Source organism: Leuciscus leuciscus, assembly GCF_965113295.1.
Source record: "Leuciscus leuciscus genome assembly, chromosome: 7".
Lineage (NCBI taxonomy): Eukaryota > Metazoa > Chordata > Actinopteri > Cypriniformes > Leuciscidae > Leuciscus > Leuciscus leuciscus.
The window spans coordinates 36,944,938-36,968,337 of NC_138731.1; the positions used below are offsets into that span (position 1 = coordinate 36,944,938).

At 35.7% G+C, this 23,400-nt stretch overlaps 2 protein-coding genes across 2 annotated transcripts; one reads left to right on the forward strand and one right to left on the reverse strand.

Annotated features, from left to right (window-relative positions):
• Positions 1–19: 19 nt before the first annotated feature.
• Positions 20–5,941, forward strand: osgepl1 (O-sialoglycoprotein endopeptidase-like 1). Its single transcript, XM_082175119.1, has 7 exons — positions 20–378; positions 2,793–3,180; positions 3,267–3,471; positions 3,933–4,081; positions 4,854–4,984; positions 5,074–5,145; positions 5,803–5,941. The coding sequence occupies exons 1-7, from the start codon at positions 182–184 to the stop codon at positions 5,885–5,887; spliced, it is 1,227 nt and encodes a 408-aa protein (XP_082031245.1). The 5' UTR covers positions 20–181; the 3' UTR covers positions 5,888–5,941.
• Positions 5,770–22,593, reverse strand: ankar (ankyrin and armadillo repeat containing). Its single transcript, XM_082175118.1, has 23 exons — positions 21,817–22,593; positions 19,812–20,249; positions 19,561–19,724; positions 18,995–19,107; positions 16,966–17,146; positions 16,657–16,879; positions 16,515–16,553; positions 15,307–15,508; positions 14,460–14,668; positions 14,146–14,250; positions 12,817–13,064; positions 11,531–11,699; positions 11,103–11,344; positions 9,591–9,744; positions 8,782–8,943; positions 8,603–8,709; positions 8,396–8,518; positions 8,126–8,284; positions 7,737–7,854; positions 6,777–6,886; positions 6,450–6,646; positions 6,312–6,358; positions 5,770–6,205 (listed from the first exon to the last, which is right to left on the reverse strand). Exons 1-23 carry the CDS (start codon positions 22,379–22,381, stop codon positions 6,198–6,200), a joined length of 4,083 nt encoding a protein of 1,360 aa, XP_082031244.1. The 5' UTR covers positions 22,382–22,593; the 3' UTR covers positions 5,770–6,197.
• Between the last annotated feature and the right edge of the window lie 807 nt (positions 22,594–23,400).

The window sequence follows — 23,400 nt, forward strand, 5'->3', positions numbered from 1 at the left end:
GCGTGTTGTGAGTGGGACATATTTATATGTAACGTCTCGTATCATACAGGGTCATGGATGGATTTTTATGTTAAGAATTGTTTTTGAGTTACTTGAATTGTTGAAACGTAAGTGGTCTTTCAGATTGTTGTCCAGTTAAAGCGACCAGTGTTAACGACAGTGAATTGTCAGTGTTATCAGAATGTTTCCGTGTGTTTTGAATGGACCTGTTCGTTGCTGGATGAAGCACAGCACATCTATAAGAGCCTTCACTGCAGTGCGCCCTAGATTAGTTTTGGGGATTGAGACGAGCTGCGATGAGACAGGGGCGGCTGTGCTGGACGACACTGGAATCATTTTGGGGGAATCTCTTCATTCTCAGAAACAGACACACCTGGAGTAAGTATTGCCACTAACTTCATTCATAAATAACCAATCTCGATAAGTTGAGACCGACATAGACTAAGTCAAGTGACTTATCACGTTTTCAATATCTTAAAGGAGCAGTTCAATCAAAAAGGACATTCTGTAGTTCACTGATTCTTGAGAGTCGGGACAAAACATGTCCCACATAGAAAAGTTTAATTTATAGCAAAAATTAAGAAATTCATCATGATTGACATACTTACAAAGTTAAATCTAAAGGAATTGTATATACCTATCTGATTTTTAGAATAAACTTTTTTATCTTTTTGGGGAAAATTTGTTTAAATGTATGGTCTGTGCTTAGAAGGTCCATGTTATTGCACTTGTCCTCAGCAAGAGGTCACAATATTAACCATCCCCAAAAAAACTTTAAAAAAGCTCTACAATTGTGAAAACATATATATCAAATAAAAAATAAGGGGTATAAATATAAAAACTATGCATGAAGTGAACATCAAACAATATTTTCCATAAAAATCTGCCTATTAAAGTTGTGTCCTCAGTTTCTGTCAACTCCATCAGATTTTTTCACAAAGCTCTTTAAATCAGGAAATGGCATGGTCACATTGGTCAGCTATATCCCTGAGGACCCCGGCAGCACTACCACACATGCTCTGGTACATTTTTTTATTTTTTATATTTTAGACAAACAATGTCAATATTCCTATGGTCACAGCTGCACCATGTCAATACCATCTTTCTGTTAAGATACTTTTTTTAAACCATAGTGGATTGAAATTAAGCATTTTAGTGAGGTTATTGGGACAGCTAGCAACTGATGAAAAACTACCTAGCTGCAGTGTACAATACATGTTTTGGCGGGAAAATACATGCCCTTACGTCAACTCCGTCAGGTTCTATGTCTGACGGAGTTGACCTGTAAGCTGACGGAGTTGACAAATCCACCAATAACCTCTTAATGTGCGAATATAATATTATTTGTGAATATAGTGAAGGGTTAAACTATTATTTCAGGGTTTTATTTACACATAAATGCACATACATAGCATGCATTACATTATTTAACCGTATGCATCTGACTTGTAGAGAATGGGCAGGCAGTGGTCTGCTTATTATTGTGTAACGTGTAACTTTGCTAGCACTTTAATATATTTATATATGTAGAGACAGAGATAGAGAAATGAGAAGCCAGTGTAGGGCTGGGCGATATGGCCAAAAAAGATTATCACGATAATTTTTTTTATATCAGTCGATATCGATAATTATCACGATAAATGTCAAATCTTTATTTCTTTCAAGTTTAAAGGCAGATTTTTGCTCCTAAGTGAAAGTTGTAAAAAACAGAGTGTTAATTGTGGTTTTAAACTACTCTTTATTGTCAGAACAGATCATGACAAACAGGTGAACATTTCACAAATCTGAGGTAAAACATTCAACAATTTTTTGTCAACACCGTCAGTTTTTCGACAGCGTTGGATGTATGTATGTTTTTGTTATTTAAAAAAAAAAAAAAATAATTCTTCCTTCAGTTTATGTTGTTTTTGTAATAAAGGACCATCTGATCTACATCCTCTTATGTTTTATTTATTTAAGGAATTTGTTTTTACAATATTGAAATTAAAATCAAAGTTTGAAAATGCAAATATTTAGAAATCTGAGTTTTCAGAATAGTGTGAAATCACAACTTAAGTTTATATATTGTATTTTTTTTACATATCAGAGTAACTAAACACTATTACAATATACTTCAGAACTTTAGATTCTTGTTGGATTTGAAGAATTAAAATTGTATACTTTTTAGTGTGTCTGACGGAGTTGACAAAAATCCAGTTCTGAAGGGAAACATGTTTATTTGTTAAAAATGTGTTTTTATTTAGAACCTGTTCCTTTACATGGTTAAATAGCTAAGACCTTTCTCTGCAGAAACATATAACTCTAATTGATATAGTGTGTATTTTAAAAAAAAAAGTGTTTTGTCCCGACTCTCAAGAATCAGTGAGTTATTTATTCACCATTACAATGTTCCTAAGCTTCAAAAAGCACAAAAACAACATACAAGTGGTCCAGATGACTTACTACAAGCAGTGTTATTTTTGTATTATGTATATATTACTGTTGGATTTATTAAGATTTTTGGAATTGGCTTTTATTTTTATATTAACATAAATATATATTTTGTGTATGTGTAAACCAAAATGTCAATTTACTTTTGCTTTTATAAAAGTTATTTCATAAATGTCAGGTCATTTACAGGTTAGGTTAGTTCACTATGTGAACTAAAAAAAAAAAAAAAAAAGCTAAAGAGGGATTGAAATATACCTAAAATACACAATTTGTTTCATATTTTTTACAATTTTAAACAGTATAAACATGATGTAATTCCTGCTGTATTGTTGTGTCCTCTTATTTGATTTGTTCTCTTACAGTTCGGGTGGAATTATCCCACCTGTGGCCCAACGCCTACACAGAGAAAACATCTGTAGAGTTGTCCAGGAGGCCTTAGACAGAAGTGGCATTGAACCCAATGAACTCACAGCTGTGGCCACAACAGTAAAGCCTGGTCTCTCCCTCAGCCTCGGGATCGGCTTGGATTTCAGTCTGAAGTTTGTGAGACTACATGAGAAGCCGTTCATCCCTATACACCATATGGAGGCCCATGCCCTTACTGTAAGAATGCTGCACCCTGTAGACTTCCCTTTTCTAGTGCTCCTTGTCTCTGGGGGTCATACTCTTCTTGCACTGGCCAAAGAAATCGATGAGTTTCTTCTTCTGGGGCAAACATTGGATGTAGCAGCTGGTGACTCTTTAGATAAGGTATCAGGATTTCACTTAATATTCAAATACAAGAAAAAAACTGTATGTTTGTCATATAAACTGTTTATCTTTCCTTTCAATGATAGATTGCTAGAAGTCTTTCTCTTAGGAATCACCCAGAGTGTTCGACTTTGAGTGGTGGACAAGCCATAGAGCTTCTGGCAAAAGTGGGGGATCGGCGTGCATTCCACTTCAAGACGCCAATGGGGCAGATCTACGACTGCAACTTCTCTTTTGCTGGTTTGCAAAACCAGGTGACAATGGCAATAAAGAAAAAAGAGAGAGAAGAAGGTACTTTATCTGTTCATTTTAAACAATAGAACAGGTTATTTTCCAAAACCTAGTGAGCTGGCTACTGCTTACATAGACAGCTGAAACAGCAGCTTATAAGTGACCCTTTTAATTAGATGTAAACTATTTTATTAGGGTAAATATTCTATATATATATGTACAATCCAAATGTCTCTTGCTCTATCTGCCAGCTTGTCACAGTGCATTATGGGATTGCCTTCTTAATCATCCACTGGAATTTGGACTGATTAGACAATATCTACTATGTGGAACCTCGCTTGCATCTGTAGTATGATGCTATGCTGTAGTATGACCTATGATGCTTAATATACTGCCTAGGTAGGCAGCTCACTAGGTTTTTATTTGATTGGAGATGCAATACAATTATTACAATTTCTAGAACTCAGTATTGATAATAATCAGTATTATATTAACTGTAAGACAGTGTTGTGTTTCCTCAGGTGTTGAAACAGGACAGTTATTATCATGTGTTAAAGACATCGCCGCTGCTTCACAACACACCGTTGCATCTCATATAGCCAAACGAACACATCGTGCCATTTTGTTCTGTAAATCCAAAGGTCTTCTACCACAGCACAATCCAACTCTGGTAAGTTCCCTGCACCTCAGGACTCGGATGTGGCATTTCATATTAAAGAGGCCATATTATGCCCTTTTACAGTCTTGTTTTTGTTTTGGGGTTTTACTAGAATAGGTATCCATGCTTATATGTTCAAAAAACACATTATTCTTCATATACCTTACATTTACATTTCTTCCCAGTCTGTCAGTAATACTCTGTTTAGTTCCGGTCTCTATGAAGCCCCTTCGTATGGAAAGTGCAATGTGCTCTGATTGGACGGCTGGACTAGTGTGTTGTGATTAGTTAACTGCTTCAAGCGTGTTTCAGATATGTCACGCCCCTTACCATAGCAGCAAGTTTCAACACATTACTAATGCAATTAAATTAGGCCTCACTTTTTTTTCTTTTCTTTTTGCATATTCCTCGGGCGGGATTTATTTAAATGAGCAATATTGTGACGTTAACGTTCCCAGAAGAAAACACAAGACTACAATCGAGGCGTTTCAGGGAGCTATGAAACATCGCTCACTGATATAGAGAATAACTCCATTTGGAGTGAGTTTTTGCTTTGTAACTTTACAGGCCTTTTTCATGCTCAAATAGCAACATTACACACTAAAGAAAGTTGAAAATGTAAAAAAGCATAATATGTCCTCTTTGAAATGAACTCTAGCTTCGCTTGAACATTTTATAATTTTTAAAAACTTAAACCAATAAATACCTGTGGAGAATTGACATTTGGTAAATTTCACTCTATCCCAACCAAAATTTCAACTCTTCGTCTTGTGCACCTCTATAGGTTTTTTCAGGAGGAGTAGCAAGTAATGAATACATCAGACAGACTCTGAAAATCGTCACAGACGCCACTGGGTTGCATCTACTCTGCCCTCCGTCAAAGCTTTGTACTGATAATGGAGTCATGATTGCATGGTAAGGTGATAACATTGGTGCACATCGCCTTACAGCCTCGATTACATGCATAAGACACTCTGACTTTTGTTCCACACTATTGTTCTTAGGAATGGCATAGAGAGACTAAAGCAAGGAAAGGGGATCATGTCCCATACCGAAGAGGTCAAATATGAACCCAAGTAAGTTAAAAATATATTTGCTTTGTTAGTTACTAAATCTGACCTATTTATGTTTTCAATGCATGTTTCTGGTCTTACTGTGCATGATTTAACAGTTCATGTCATTTCCAAGTAAAAATAAAATAAAAAATCGTTCAACTTTAATCAAAATGTAATAACTTACTCCGCTATTTTTTTTAACCACCTGGATCCATTCTATAATGTAATGCCCACTTGGATAAAATCTCACTTTATATTATTTCCCATTAAATATCATTATTAAATTACAGAAATAAAACTGCATTTTGTTTACTTTAAAAGTTTTGCACAAACTGCTTGTTGTTTTTTTGTCATTTTAGCCATACTATATACCATGTTCTAAGAATTTCTAAAATTGATTTAAAAGATTAATACATATAAAAAGATTCATTTAAACTTTTACTCAAATTAATCTCCTGATATTGTGCATTTTAAATGCAATACAGATGTAAAATAAATAAATAATTAAATGTGAGTATATATATATATATATATATTCATAAAAAAAAAATATATATATATATATATATATATTCATAAAAATGCACTATAGAAGGATTTCCAATCTTAGACTTTTGGACCCTATTGTATATGATAGTGTCCGTGTTGACAATCTTTTTTTATTTTTTATTTTTTTAGGGCACCACTTGGATTAGACATCACATCAGAAGTTAAAGATGCTGCAATCAAAGTTCCACCATTAAAACTCAGGATAAACTCTTGACATTGTGTTGTAAGGGAATTTGCATATTAATAAATTACCGTTTATTTAAAGAAACATGAATGTTTCTGTTTTGCATATGCTTTTTGTTCAAAGCTTTTGACGTCATTTCTCCTCCATCACCTTTTGGTGTGCATGGATGTGCCAGAGTTCATGGCCTTTCATTGAACATCAGTGGTTAGGTACTGTGGTAGGACCCCTGTCCCGTTCTGACTCTGGGGTTTGCAGTTCTGGCCCTCTGTTTTATATGGTGCAGCAAAGGAGCTGGTGTTTCTCTCTCACCGACTGCTTACTGACTAGCATTCAGTCTCTTCTACAGTCCTGGTGAGAAGTGGTATAGCGCAAACAGCTGTATGTGAGATATATTCCTCTTTGCTTTAGCCAGCATCACAATATTTCTGTGTCATACACAAGTCAACTGAAATACCTTTATTATCACGGTGAGGCACAGGAGGGCCGCCGTTTATCTCCAAACTGCAATGGAGAAAACAGAAAGAAAACAAATTATGCTTGTGAATTATCTAAGGCCTCATATTCAGTGACTTCCTGTATAAATTTAAAGCACCTGAGGGACGGAAACCCTATTCTTCTCTGTCTTTCAAACTCTTCTGTAAAGAATTGTGATATTCTGGCATCTTGTGCTAGATTCTTCTTTAGAAGGTCATATAAGTGAGGGGTTTTTCTACATTTTGCCAGAAGCTGTCGATGAGCAAAGCGATTAGAGGTCAGGTAGCCCAGAGCACTTGCACAAGCTGTTCGAACCTAAAATGTAGGTAGGAAGAAAGTGTATTATTTTAGTTTTAAAATCCCATGAATGCAATTTTAAGCACTTACAGTATTTTTATAGATTGGGAAACACAAAATTTACATAAGCTAATGAAACACTATCTACCTCTCCATCTTCTGAGTCCAGATGAGCAGAGAGATGCTCCATAGCATCCATGGTGACAATCGCATCAGTAATACCTGCTCTCGTGTGAGCCAGACTAGCAAGTAGTTGTGCTGGATTAATACAAGATGGAACGTTACACAAGATTATTTTCTCATTTATTGATACACACCACTAGGGTTCCTCAAATCTTCCGCTGGGGGGCCAATTCCCTGCAAGGTTTACCTCCAACCCTGATCAAACACGCTAAACAAGGTCTTCAGGATCACTAGAAAATCACAGGCTGAATCCGAAATCGCCCCCTAAACCCTTAATCACTATTCCCTACATTAGTCCACTTATACAATTCACTTGAAGAGGTGAATGAAAACGAGTGAACGAATTCGGACAGCTGTTGAGCGTTCATCGGCTGTACACTCGTTATTACGATGCAATGTGGGATAGAATAAGTGCACTCAATAATGTTCACTATGGTTTCGGACACCTCTACAAATGGCTGTACCTTTAAATAATGCCTTATTATTTATTATTTTGGATTCATCCATGGATCGGTGAGTTGGATCAGGGTTTGAGCTGAACTCTGCAGGGTAGCGGCCCTCCAGGACCGGATTTGAGGAACTCTGATACACTATTGTTCAAAAGTTTGGGGTTTGATTTTTGTTTTAAATGGCTGATATACAATGAATATACTTTAAAATGTAATTTATTCCTGTGATCAAAGCTGAATTTTCAGCATCATTACTCCAGTCTTCAGTGTCACATGATCCTTCAGAAATCATTCCAAAATGCTCATTTGCTGCTCAAGAAACATTTCTTATTTTTAGAAATAGAAATCTTTTGTAACATTATAAATGTCTTTACTGTCACTTTGGATCAATTTAATGCATTCTTTCTGAGTAAAAGTATTAATTCATTTTTTGAACACTGCATGTTTGCATTATTTTTATAAGCAGGTCCTCTCACCTGCAATGACCACAGTGGTGGATTGGTCAGACTGCAGTAATTCAACAAGATCAGTGACTCCCCTTGCAGTCAAAGTCACTTCATCTGACCCACCGATTACTCTGGCTAACACAACTATCTGTCAAACATAAGATGCATATTTAATTACATGTTTTTCCAGCCCTTAACAGGTGTTCATTAAAAGCATAAATCTGTTCATTTTCTACTATGTTAAATGTTTTGTTGAGAACATACAATACAATGTCTGAAATCACATCAATTCAGTGTTTGTTTTTTTTGGAGTTTGAAAAAAAAGTGATGTAAAATGTATACATTTTCATAAAAATGTCTACAATACATTATTTCGTATATACTGTATATTGCGTATAAATTCAGAATCTTCTGACTACCTGAAATGCAGCCTTTGCTCTTTCTGTCTCATTGTCAGAATTCAAAAAAGTTTCATATGTCTTCATTGGAATTCCTCCCATTTGTCGAATTGCCTTCTGTTGTGTTTTGTTGTTGTATGCAAACAAAGATAATGCAAATCCAGCATCCAGACATATGTTCTAAAAGAAATGACTTAAGCAGTTAATTTCGACAAATACATTTAGTATATCGGTGGCATCAAATAAGCAAAATGGAATATTTTAAACTAAGTTTAAAGTGGTATAAATTACTTTGTTTTCAGCCCTCAGGAGCTCCAGAACAATTTCATAAGAGAAGTCCTCTTGTTCCCAAAATTCCCTCTGGAATTGTTGGTTCCCCATCAGCACACAAGCAAGAGTCTGAGCCACTTGTACCTAATGGGATTTAAAAACACAATGATGTCACTTCTTGTTTAGGGTGATGGGTGTAAAAAAAAAGTTTTTGAAAATAATTCTTACCTTGACCTCAGGAGATTCATGGGATTGTAAAAGCTCTAATAATATAGGAATGGCTTTTTCTCTGTAAATTTTATTTTGACTGTTTTTATTAGTAGTGAGTACCACTCCTGCAACCACAAAACAAACATCTTATCATTTGCGCTATAACAATAAATGGAAGAAGAAGTGTGAGTTATTACCAATGCACAAACAACCCAAGGCTTTGATGACACTGAGCAGGGTCTTCAGTGTTGTTCGGGACCCTCGAAGCAAACGCACCAAAGGCGGCACCCCGTTCTCCCTGCAAAAGCCTTCCTGATGGGTACGACAATCTCGGATAAGCGCTATCGCCGCTCGGCACCCTGTGAAACAGCGAGATACGTGCAGATAACGTTCTCCGGGGGGTGGAAAATTTGTTCCAAATGTGTAACGATATGAAGGTGTGGACAGTTCTGTCTGAAAAAGCTTTTAAGGAACATCTGTCAGACAAAATGTTTTAACAGACGATCCAGAGGAGACCCGATCCAGACACCTGACTGAAGAGGAAGCACTTTTGGAATACAGCGTCGTTTTGGAATCACAGCCTGTAATCGGGTCATAGCTTAACACTAATAGCAATACAAGAGACGGAGCCACTCTTGTAAGCAATGTTTACGGAGAAACCCACTGGGGGAATAACATTCCACTTGCATGCCTTCCTGTCTTATGAGTCTAACAGATCGGTGCTGTCTCAAGACAGGGGAAGTGCTGGCCGCTTACCCGCTGGACCGGACCTGTTCTGTCAGTGACAGGGAGAAGCTCAGGCAGTCAATCTGCTCAGTTTATCCAGTGCCTGTCAACACGTAGTCAATGGGAAGCTGTTTTTATTGCATTTGGTGCTTCTTCTGTCTGGACGACAGCTTTACAGCAAGAGTGTTACTTGCATTCATGGGTGACTGATTGGTTGGATGGAACTGGGTGATGTCTTTTGGGACGGTGTATAATGAGACCGATTTGTATCTGGCCTTACCCACGTATTGCATTTTGTCTGAAGAGGACAGAAGAAGGTCAAGGATGACAGGGTAACCCATCTGCTCTGCCATGAGTTTCTGTTGCTTCAGAGTTTGTCCTGCCAGGGCCCACAGAGACGTTGCACCCTGTTCCCGCACGTCCAGCTGGAACACCTGAACACAGGGTGAAGGTCAGAAAGAGTTTACTGTGCCAAGGGTTGACTTGCAGTTTTATGCAGTACAAGAACCGGACTGTGTAATTTAAGCATAATATGAATATTGTTGGCTTGTTTATATGTCACTTTGGATAAAATCATCTGCTAAATGAGTAAATGTAATTTATCTAGAATCCTACAGGTAATTTAACAACAAATCTGGCCTTTTTGTGCTAAATTTAGCAAATTTAACCCTATAAAGCCTCCTGTGTCATATTTGATATGCACATTTCTATGGCCTTCACAATCTACTACATGCCTTCTGTCATCTGATTGATAGTTTATACTTTTTTTAGCAAGTAAATGGCCTTTTGGTACAATTCTAAAAATGTCCTGCATCATTTTGCTTCGAAATCTTTATTAATGTTTATGAAGTAAATGTGAGAATAACTTTAATCTTTTTTAAGATGAACACCTATTGGACTCAAGCATCTTGGGTTTACTTGATTTTCCATACATAATTTTATTTTAGGAAAAGCCATGTTAAAATGTGAGTATCAAACACCAGCCTTTGAGGAATGTTTATTTGAACATCTGTCAATCGTCAATGTATTGTATTGCTTAATGTGTTATGCCCCCACAATAAAAATTACAGAGCTTTGATAATAAAACTAAGCATTTAAATATCATCTTACTAAGACATATTATTGGGAGATATAGAGTGACAACTGATATTAATATGCATTTTATGCATGTGATCTGGTCTGCCAAACGATTATAAAGATCTCATTGATTTGCATTACGAGGTTGCAACATTTCCTCTTACTTTTTGGCCAGATGTGTAAATAAAGTAAAATCACCAAATTTCATATTTTTGCACAATCAGTTTTCTGAAAAAGAGAATTAAGGTGTGTTTTTTTTTCCTTCTCAAATATGAGCTCCACATTCTAACTAAAACATTAATAATCACTAAATCAAATAAGGTAATTTACTAAAATAGTGTTTAAAAAGTGCTTAAAAAATATGCACAATATGGTCTGTAGTGGCTAAATCCACATCCATTTCACTATAGCAAAATTAACAAAAACATTAAAGCAATTCATCGTAATTCTTCACTGAATAATGTATGTGACTCTAAATAGTTCAGGCACTAATGGATGTAAATCGGGGAAACATTTTCCATAACCCAAAAATGCACCATTCCAAAAAATAAAATAAAAAAGTGCAAAAAACAAACAAAAAAACAGCTTTATATTCTAAGGCATCCCTGCAATGTTTTATTGATGTGCCTGAAAAGTCAAGAACTGGCTTAGTTACCCAGAGGCAACATTGTGAAATAGAGGTTTGAATAGCATGCTAAAGCTGCAATTACATTACCTTTAAAAGTTGTAAAAGATAGTTATCAGCCGATTGCCCGAGGAAGCACTGCTGTATGTCAGGATTGTGACTGGCTATAGATTCGAGCGCTGTGGCCGCCTTGACCTGAACAGATATCTTCTTCTCTCGCAGGGCTTGCACCAGGGCACTGACCGCTCCCATCTCACATATGAGCTCCTGGTTCTCCCTGTGACCCCGAGCCAGCTCTGCAAGGGCCAAGCAAGCCTCTTCCTGCAGTGCTTCTGTCAAAAAAACACATACGTTTAATCTGAAGGCAATTGATTTCAGAGTTTCTCCTTTTGAAAACAACAGCATAAAGGTTTGGAACAACATGTGAGTGAGTAAAAAATGACAGGATTTCCATTTTTGAGTGATCTATTATTTTAAGCACAGACATTTGATCTCATTTTCCAGAAGGTAAACAGTACCAGAGTTCACAGACAGGAATTCGACGAGATGTGGAACTCCTCCAGCGTGTGCAACAGCAGTTTGGTTACACGGGCTTCTGACACATAGTGTACGTATGCACCTGACAGCATTTACTAGCACATTTTGGAGGTCAGAAGTCAGGAGCTTCACTACTAGGGTCACCCCACCCTGCACAAAAAATTTAGAGTATTTGTTTAAAAAAAAACAAAACAAAAAAAACAACCTTTAAGCCCGTTCACACCAAGGACGATGACTATAAAGATAACGATAAAGATAGTTCTAAAAATTGTTCTCAATATAGAATAGCAGAGTTCACACCACTTTCAGAACAATTTTATCCAGCTGATGAACGATAAAAACATTGACAGCCAATCAGAATCCATCCTGCTGTTACGAGCTCGAGCATTTAAAGCGGCAGACGAGCACAAGCTTAGAATAAACAGAACAATATCGTCCACTCAACGCTAATATTTATAGTTATCGTTCTTGGTGTGAACAGGCTTTTACACTGATGTGAAATCTTTGGAATATTTACGATTTTTTATTGTTTTTGACAGAAGCATCTTCTACTCACAAAGGCTGAATTTATTTAAACAAAAATACAGTAAAACAGTAATAATGTTAAATAACTGATTACTAAATAACAAATAACTGATTTCTATTTGGATACATTTTAAAATGTAATTTATTCCTGTGATGCACAGCTGCATTTTCAACAGTCTTCAGTGTCACATGATCCTTCAGAAATCATTCTGATTGCAGATCTAATATGCTGGTTTGGTGCTTAAAATGCTCAATTATTAATAATGGTTCTTATAATTATCAATATTGAAAACTGTTTTTGCTGCTTAATATTTTTGTGAAAACTGACAGTTTTTCATGATTTTTTGATGAATAAAAAGTTCAAAAAAAGAACAGCATTTATTTAAAATAGAAATCTTTTGTAACATTATAAATGTCTTTACTGTCATAACTGAATGCATCCTTGTTGAATAAAAGTATTAATTTATATACTTTTAATAAATCCTAACTTACCTAGCCCAAACCTTACATGGTGGACTATCACGGTTTCTACAAAAACATAAGCAGGACAACAGTTTTCAACATAATAATAATAAGAAATGTTTCTTGAGCACCTAATCAGCACATTAGAATGATTTCTGAAGGATCATGTGACACTGAATTCAGGTGAGCAGAGGAGACTTATTCCAAACTTTTCACCGCAAGTGTATAAGCTTAGGAACTTTAGATGTGAACAGATAGCATAAAAAGTATCTTGGCTCACCAGCTGAGCGATGAGGCTTTGGTGCTGTTGGCTGTGTCCCGCCAGATCGGCTAGTATAACAGCACAGCGAGAGTGCAGCTCAGGCTGATGGCCGCTGAGGAGCTTGATCACCACCGGTACGGCACCATGATGCACCAGATCTTCACAGACTTTTGCATTCTCTGACATTTGACACAGCACAGCTGTAGCCATGCACTGCACAACCTGTCTGTTCGAACCAAGGAGGCCCACCAGCACTGGAATACCTCCTGCAGTGCAGTGACTATCATTAGGCAGAAATATAATACAATCTTCTAAAGGCCAATTCACATTGCACCGACAGATGGAGACTAATCGCCAGATGACAGTGCGTCACTTCTTCACACTTCATTCCATGTCCCGACAAACACCAATTCAACACGTTCAACCAAGTGCCGACTGTTGCCGGTGGTTGGTGTCTGTCGGTGCAGTGTGAATTGGCCTTAACTTTTTCCAATCTTCTATCCCAGTGGCTCTCAACTGGTTTCGCTCAGAACCCAGATTTTTTTTCCAAGCGGCAACTCAACAGTTCCAATATTGTTTATCTTAAAAAGGTAAAAAAAAGAGCTTAAATATTGTGTTAGGTTGCTGAATATGAGAAATGCATTTATTGAACTATTTTTTGTCCTGCTGTCTAAAGTGTAACAATACATTAATGTCATCTATCATGATATTTTGAACAAAGCCAAATTAGATATAAAATGGTCACTTTTTTTATTAATAATTCTAACTCGAATGGTAAACAATTAACAAAAAGTACTGTTCATTAAAATGCTACATTTGATGTTACAACAGGAATGGACTTGGACTTGGCTCAAATGCCACCTTGGCAAAGGTGACACTAAATAGAAATATTCATTGTTCTGCTTAACTAAAAATACAGAATTATGTCAGACTAATATGCTTGCACTCTGTCCCTGACTACATACATTTAAAATGTTTTAAATATTGTATTTTATTATAGAATATACAATAATGCATTTCATTTTTAATTTATTAATAATAATTAATAAACATGGAAGCTGAAATGTATGACCTTCTTGGTTTACCCTATTTAAAGCACCATTGCCATATCTGATGCCAAATTAAATCTATCTAAACTTTCATTTTGGGTAAACTATACATAGTATCGCTTTCCACAATACATGTTGCATTTTTTTGTATTGCGATATATTGAGACATGATATATTGTTACACCCCCACTCAGAACAGACACATGACCCATTTTGGGGCCCAACCTACTAGTTGAGAAATGTAATAAAATAAGTTTCTGTTTGAAATTAGCTTGATTATCAAGTCTATATCTATGACCTGCTTCCATTATGTCCTCGCAGGAGGACTCAGTGTTTACACAAAGAGCCTCAAGACACCTGAGGGCCATCTCCAACCGCCTGGTGTCCTCACTCTGGATCATTTCTGCCGGAAAAAAAAGAGGGAGACCAGGCAAATCATGCCACAATCGAAAATTAAAAAAATCTATTAATTACTTACTGATTTAAATAAATGATTTGCTACTCATCTAAAAGTTCGAGAAGCCGTTTCACTCGGATATACGTCACAATAGGGAAGAAAAGACAATAGAAACTTTGGTTTCATGACATTTTAAATCTGCTACCGTATCATACCGACAAGAATCTTCCACACAGGAAGCCCATCCAAGTTCAGCTGAATGAGGTGTCTAAGGACATCTGTGTGAAAGTAAAGTGCTGCCAGGTGGACAGTGTTATTGCCCTTGCTGTCTTCCTCTCTCCAGTTCGCCCCAGTGGACAACAGGACGTCCAGAGCTTCCACTGAACCAGAGGTCGCTGACAATAAAAGTGGTGAACTACCATACCTGTAAAATACCCATTATCATGCATCTCTAAAAAAAACTGTTTCTGATTATTATGAAGAAAGAAACCCTATTAAATACATGCATACACTTCTGTTCAAAAGTTTGTTGTCAGTGAGATTGAAAGATAAAAATTCCTTTATTCAGCAAGGATGCATTAAATTGATCAAAAGTGATTTCTATTTTAAATAAATTCTGTTCTTTTGAACTTTCTATCCATAAAAGAATCCTGAAAAGAAGTGTAACACGGTTTCTACAAAATATATGAATTAGCACAATTGTTTTAAACATTGATAATAATAAGAAATATTTCTTGAGCAGCAAATCAGCATATTAGATTGATTTCTGAACGATCATGTGACACTGAAGACTGGAGTAATGATGCTGAAAATTCAGCTTTGATCACAGGAATAAATTACATTTTAAAACATATTCAAATATAAATCAGTTATTTTTATTTGGAATATTATTTCACAATATTACTGATTTTACTGTACTGTATCAGCCTGGTGAGCATAAAAGAGACTTCTTTCAAAAACATAAAAAAATCGTACCGACCCCAAACTTTTGTAAAGTAGTGCGTACACATTAAAATATATAATATTTTTACAGTTAATCTATTGCTCAAATATATCACATACTCAGCAGGGGTCCTCATCTCCAATAACGTAGGGTCTTTCCTGCATAGTGCTTGAATACACGCCACCTGGCCGTAGAAGGCTGCAAAATGAATAGCCATCCAGCCTCTCTTATCCACAAGTTTATAGTCCGCTCGCAGTGCTAGAAGACAGTTTAAGGATTCCAGGGAGCCACATTGTGCAGCGAGGTGCATTGGTGTGAGCCCTAAAAGAGGGGGAAAAAAAGTTATCAATGGCATCTTTAAATACATAATGCAAGGTTTCAGCTTTTTGGAGTGATTTTGAGCTGTCACAATTTATTTTGATGGACCCCTTAAATATTATGTTGACTATAAGTAAAGTTGCACCTACATGTCAACTAACTCTCATTAGAGTATTAATAGAGTATTAGTAGACTGGTAGGGTTAGAGTTTGGGTTAGTAAAGTAAGTTGACATGCTCTTGCAAAGTTACTTATAGTCAGTAGAATATTGTTGATAATACTGTTGGAGGACCACTGAAATAAAGTGTTAGCAGATATTAAGCAGACAGTCAACTAACACTATAATGACTGGTAGTGGTATAATGGTATAATGACACTATAATTACTTACAGTCAAGAGAATGTCTAAATGGGACCATCAAAATAAAGTGTTACCAATAAAGCATAATAATAATAATAATAATAATACATTATTATTATTACTTATATTATTATTATTGGTGTGAGCCCTAAAAGGAGAATAACAATAAAGAAACATCATTGGTTACATCCGTTTTGATTTTATTATTGTTGTTGTTGATATTAATATTATTATTATTAGTTGCCATTGGTTAAATTTATTTCTCTTTTAGGATATAAGAGCTTTGATAATAATAATACTAATAATTTGTTTTATTACATTTTTATTAATCAATTATTAAATTATCATTAATATTCATGTTTTATTAATAATAATTGATAACAAAATATATATTAATAATCAAAACAATTATAATAATTATTATTATTTTTAAAGATGGCATCTTTAGATGTGTTGTGTCGGGTTTGGCATCATTGGTTGCATCTGTTTTGCCTAATGAAATGACCTTTATAAATGTCACTTAATACATTAAATAGATTTTTATATAAAATCTATATTTTACAAAATGATTATCATTAGTAGTAATAGTATTGGTTGTTGCATTGGTCACAGATTTTTTCTTTCAGGAGTTTCCAGTATAAGACCCTTACCAGCTCCTTCTATGAATGGACCTCCAACACCTGGTTTTCCTGCCAATAAAAATGACGTACTGTAAGAATATGATGAAATGTCTATAAGCTTCTCAAGGCCTTTAAATCCAGCTGCACATGAAGAGACTGATAATGTGCTGACCTGTGTTGGTGAATCTCTCGCTGCGTGTCTGGTTGAGATTGACTCCTGCTGCAGCGAGCTGAAGGACGATGTGTGATTGGTTGTTGGCCGAAGCGTGGTGAAGCAGAGAGAGACCCTGCTCATCAAGAACATGCAGGTGGGACGCCGGGTTCCTGCGACTTAGTGAGTGGAACGCTGCACACAGTCCTCTCTCTGCTGCTGATTTCAGCCCAAATGCCACGTTCTGATACCACATTACAAACACATTTTTGATGTTGAAATACAGAGTATGTAAATTTACTCTGAAACCAATTGATTGTCATTTATCACCTTGCACTTTATTGCTTTTGTGCAACCAAATGTTTTCTTGAACTGCTCGTGTAGCTCAATGTCCGTCAAGGGCAGTCTCTTCTCTTTGAGGGTTTTGATGGAAGCGGTTAAAGCCCCCCACCACTGAACCATGTTTTGTTGGGGATAAAGCGATTCTAACTCAATGGAGATGACATTATAGCTGCAAAACACAAATGTAAGTTAGATGCCATGCAAAGCAACATTCTACGTGTACAGTATTTGGTAACAATTTATTTTAAGGTGATGTAGTGATGTTACTACATGTACTTAATATAGTAATAACAGAAAATGATGTATAATTACAAGTAACAAACCCTAACCGTAACTCTATAGTAAGTACATGTAGTTAATTAATATTACTCAGTACTTATATGAGTAAGTACAATGTAACTACACCTTAAAGGGATACTTCACCGTTTTTTCATATTAAACTATGTTATTCCCTTAACTAAAACGAGTTGATACATACCTCTCTCGTCTCAGTGCGTGCACTCAATCGCTCTGTCTTGCAGCGAAACTTTGTTAGCACTTAGCTTAGTCCAGTTCATTCAATATGGGCCAAGCAGAGAAGCTACCAAACATCTCCACGTTTTCCCTATTTAAATACAGTTACTCGCTTAGTGTAACTCGACCTAGGACGGTGACACAAAACAAAACGTTGCGCTTTTCTAAGCGTGTAAAATGGATAACTATATTGTATGGCGGAATACCATAGCAAGTGCTTGTAAGCACTTCGACTTCGGCGCAGTAATATCTTCACTCGTGAAAAATCCTCTCACCGGCCCCCGCTCCCTCTAGTGAAGATATTACTGCGCCAAGTCGAAGTGCTTACAAGCACTTGCTATGGTATTCCGCCATACAATATAGTTATCCATTTTACACGCTTAGAAAAGCGCAACGTTTTGTTTTGTGTCACCGTCCTAGGTCGAGTTACACTAAGCGAGTAACTGTATTTAAATAGGGAAAACGTGGAGATGTTTGGTAGCTTCTCTGCTTGGCCCATATTGAATGAACTGGACTAAGCTAAGTGCTAACAAAGTTTCGCCGCAAGACAGCGATTTAGTGCACGCACTGAGACGAGAGAGGTATGTATCAACTCGTCTTAGTTAAGGGAATAACATAGTTTAATATGAAAAAACGGTGAAGTAACCCTTTAAAATAAAGTGTAACCCAGTATTTATTTAATTGAAAATATAAATACATGAATGTTGTTGTTAGGGATAATCTGAGTTTGTGATATGTTTGGATGAGTTTTCTATTGTTTTAGTTCAGTACCTCAGGGTACGTTTACACGACAACAATATGCTTAAAACTGAGAAGTTTTTCAAATGACCATTGTCAAATCGATCCCCATTCACACTGATCTGCGAAAACGACTAAAAACGGCGTATTCTGCTGCCAGGCCATTAGATGGCAATGAAACACTATAGACTGAACACGTAATAGACATGTGCATGACGTCATCGTTTTCAGAGATTCACGTTTTTGTTGTTTACAGGGAGGCCGCTTTCAAAAACGTGCACTTTGAAACCCGTTTTTAAAAGTTTGCGTTTTCAGGCACCAAAAAACGCTGCTGTCGTGTAAATGAATGGCCAATGGTAAATGAATGAAAACGGGTTTCAAAGTGCAAGTTTTTGAAAACAACACCCTTACCATCTCCGTGTAAACAACAAAAACACAAATCTGTGAAAACGCAGACGTCATGCACATACCTATTACGTGTTTAGTCTATAGGCTTTTTTTTGCAAATGAAAGAATACAGATATTAACAGTAAGAAATAAGAGGGGCATACAGACATCATCACAAGTGGTTATAAGAATTACACAAAGCAACACAATATAACATTTTGTCATCATGAATATTCATAGAACCGCGCATACTTAACGAGTAAAGGCTGTAGAGTTACATTTAAGCTATTTTAAGGCATGAAGGAAAGAAAATTCAAGGAAACATTTTGGTGATCAAAGATGAGTTTTAAGGGATAGAATTTGTGACAGAAGTGCTGACCTTTTCCCTTCAATCTCACTGAGTGGAATTGGAAACTGTGTTTTATAAGAGTCCTGACGAAGCAACTCGTGAAGGTAATTGGCTGCTTGAGTCTGCAGAGTTCTGAAAGCCACCTACACACACAAAAAATCTTTTAATTTAATTTAATTTAATTTTAAAAAATTTAATTCTGTAAACAATCTATTTAAAACCCTGTCTGGTTCTTATCAAATGAAATGGATATTTCATCTAACAATCCAGAAATTCATTTATATTACAAGGGAATAATAATATATTTAACTATATTAATATTTTAAATATATGATTATATTTAATTGCATATAGGCAATATTAAATATAATTTGTATAATTTTATTTGTATAATTGATATATATAATTGCACATATGCAATTAAATATAACAATAATTATTATTATTATATTTAATATTGTCTTCATGAAATTAAATATTATTATTATTATGTTTTATTTATTTACTTCACAAACAAACAATTAAATAAATGCTATTGGATTCTATAAGCTTTGCATGTTTATTAAAACAGAAACTGTCCTAGACTCATCTCTCACCTTTGTTTCCTCAGTGATGTCATCAAGAGGAGGAGTCCCCACATCAAATTCAATCCCTCCATGAAGGTGAAAATACTGATCTTGCTTTTGTGAAAAGTGCTTGCAGGCAAATTCTGGTCCAAGAAGATGTGGAGGAACCTCTCGTTCTGTTTTCAACTTGTCGTCTTTAAGCATAAAAAAAAAGTGTTATGTCAGTGCATCCACATATTTATCAGGCATGGCAGTGATAGCAATCAAAAGAAAATGCAAACCTGACAAAGGTGGGAGCATTCGAGACAGATTAGGAATCAACATCTTTTTCCTCAAAGATATCAGGAAGGGCACCAGGAACGTGATGAGCTTCAGGTAGGCGAGGTCTCTGGAGACTTCTGCATTCCTCTCAAGGTGCTTTCTCACCACAATAATGTGTTCAGACAGTCTTTTCTGAAGCCTCTGGTAGGTGGCCAGATCAATGTTGTCCTCAGTGAGTCGGACCACATTAGACAGGCTGTGAGTCCCCTCAAACACAAGGAGATTCTGGTGCTGGCGGACAGAGGTCAGGTAGGCGCTCAACTTGATCAGGATATTCTCTGAGTATTGTGAGAAGAGATTCTCCTCGTCTGCGCTGTTGGGTTCATAGGTTGGGTCTACATCAATGTTCTCCTTATAAATGTCCTGATAACATGGATCATCTGAGATGTCTGTGAAACCTGATAAGACAAATCAGTGTTATTTTAGTATCACTGCAATGCATATATTGTATATAATATAGTTTTTTAAATTTTAAGACTTCAGATGCAAAAATCTCTAAGCCGGTCTGTAACGTGTAAGCAGGGACGAGATGCATGAGGGAATCCAGATGCAAGCACAAGTTTTAATAGACAAACATAAACACAAAATAATCCACGAACAACAGTAAAATCCATAAAGAAAAGGCAGGAGATAACTGAATAACAGAAGCACAGACGTTTAAATAGACTGGTTAACTAGGGGCTGACGGACAGGTGTTGGTGATTGATGTCATGGGAACTAATGAGGGTAACTATGGTGACAAACAAGGTACAAGGCAAAACAGGAACCAAATACAGGAAGTGAACTCAGAAACAATGGCGAACTAAGAATATACCTTCAACATAAAAGTCCTACAAAACACAAAACAGTACAGGGATCGTGACATCGTCTGACATTTTTCTTTTTCTTGAGCATTGCTATCAGGCTCCTATGTTTCGGTTCAGTAGTTTCATTTTACAATGGCAATGAAAGGGTTATTAGTCAGTTATTGAAATGCCTTATTTACAAAAAAGTTCACTGACAAGAGTAAAATTAAAAACATAAAAATACTCAGAAAAGCTCAAAAATGTCAGATGAACTTAGAGGTTTTTGCATCTGACGTCTTCCTATATAATATTTAATAATTATTTATCAATAATGAATTATATGATCAATATAATGATCAAATATTTAATAATGTATTTATTATTATTTAATATTATATTATTATTTAATATACATTTAATTATATTTTGTTTTTATATTTTCCTTTTATTTTTAGTAATTTTTTGTGTTTTTTATGTCTATACAGACCTAATTTTTATTGATATTCAATGAGTTTTAGTTGCACTTATTTTACATCAAGTACAACTTTGTCTAAACTAGCGCTTTATATATTTGATTTGATTTAGGTTGAAGTTTATTTTATTTCATTTAATTTTTGTAGTAACACTTTACAATAAGGTCTCATTGATTCACACTAATGCATTAACTAATATCTTTACAACATTTATTAACTTTTTTTTTGAAAATGTTAGGTAATACAAATGTTCATTCAGAGCATTAATTAACTAATACAACTTTTGACTTTAAAATGTTTTAGTAAATGTTTAAAATTAACTAAAAATTTAACATTAAGATGAATAAATGCTGAATAAGTATTGTTCATTGTTAGTTCATGTTAACATTTCAACTTAAGTTCAGCTTTAATTTTTTAAGTTAAATCAAGTTAAAAGCACAAGTCATTTCAACTCACTATTTTAGTGCTGAATTGCTCTCTATAATTTGACAATTTTTGCTGTTTCAATTTATTAAATTAAGTTTTTTTTTTTTTATGACATACTAAAGTGCATTCTGTCCTGACGTGGTATCAACTTACAAATGGAACCTTATTGTAAAGTGTCACCATTTTAGTTTCATTTAACTTATAACCGATAGACTCCAAATGACAGTATTACTTTCACACCATACTTTGGCTGTTCTGGATCGAAATAATTGATATCTCACCTGCACTGAGGAACTGTTCAAGCACATCTTTCTTAGTTTGAGGCACACCATCTGAATCAACGGCCATGATGGATCTCCATAACTCAGAGAAGCGCATGCGTTTTTCTCTAGAAATGTAACTGCCGTGCCAGAGAGCCTTTATGGTATAATCTATGTTTATTAGTATCTGACCGACTTTTGTATCGTAATATGCTGGTGGTAACTGGCACATGGAGCTCTGGTCATAGTTGGGTACCAGATTGATAACAGGAACTTGGTTAAAACCATATATTCCCACAGTCAGCTCCCTCACAATCTGGTGGACCACTTTGTAATCCAGGGGCAAACATGCGTCAAAGGGAGCCAGAATGATTATGTTGGGAGCTAAGATGTTCCTCATCTGTCTGATGATGCCGGGAGGAGCATCCACAGGCTGGTTGTGCACTTCACCACTGAGCAGCCAGTTACTGGAGGTCAGGCTGAGCACTTCTTGCAGTTCCCTGCGGTCATATTTCTGCAGTAAAGACTGAGCGGTCAACGCAGCACGAACAGCGCTCTCGCTGCTCTGGTCGGATGAGTTCTCCATCAAAACTTTATCAGTTTATTTCAGAAACAGACCATTACGCTTCACCTTGAGAGATTGAGCTGTCCGGTGAAATGTGTGATTTTGACCAGTGTTGCTCTTAGCAACCAGTGACGCAAATTAGTGACCGTTCTTCTGCAACTCTTCAGATCAACCCATAGATGGTACTGTTGCACCCTTTTGCGGTCAAGGTGAGTGCAACATGCAGGATCAGCTCAAAAATACGGTGTTACTTAGTATTTGTTTTAGTTTTTTTATTAGTTTCATTAGTTTATGTAACATGGACAGTGCACATTAATTAACATTACTATAAATGCGCCAGTCATCTGTAGTTCAAGACAGAATGCTACAAAATCACCCTAAAAACTAAATATGTAAATTATGATATAGATATGCACAAAATCACATTAATTCTTTTTATTTGCCTATCCATCTAACACAATAACATCAAAGTAAGAGACATCCATTTGGTTTAATACTATAGAGGGATTAAATTAAACTTTTGTTATAAATAATAGGATTTTTTTTTGGTTAAAGTAATTTTATTTATAAATGCAGGTTTTTTAAAATGTCACCCCTTAAAACGTCTTTAAATGCCTTAAAATGATTAAACATTCTCGAGCCAATAACTTGTATTATCTATTAGAATATGATATGAATATGATTTTATATAATGTATGTAATATAATATTACATACATTCCAAAATGTATGTATCCATTATACAACATATAGTGTTACATAATTTAATTTGTATGCCTACGCGCACATATTTACGTCAATTGCATAAATACGTCATGACGTAGGCCTAAATGAATCAATGAGCCGGTATCGGACTGTTCAAAAGATCCGATTCGCATTTTTTACTCATGAATAAAGTGTACAGATTTAATATAGAATGCACCAATACAGAACAGACATATCTAGAGAGTCCTCAGAGTAAACGACCCCTACCCTACTACCCCTTTAGCGTCTCGAAACGTATTTAATATTTATGAGCTAAGTAGATTAGCCTTCCTGGAT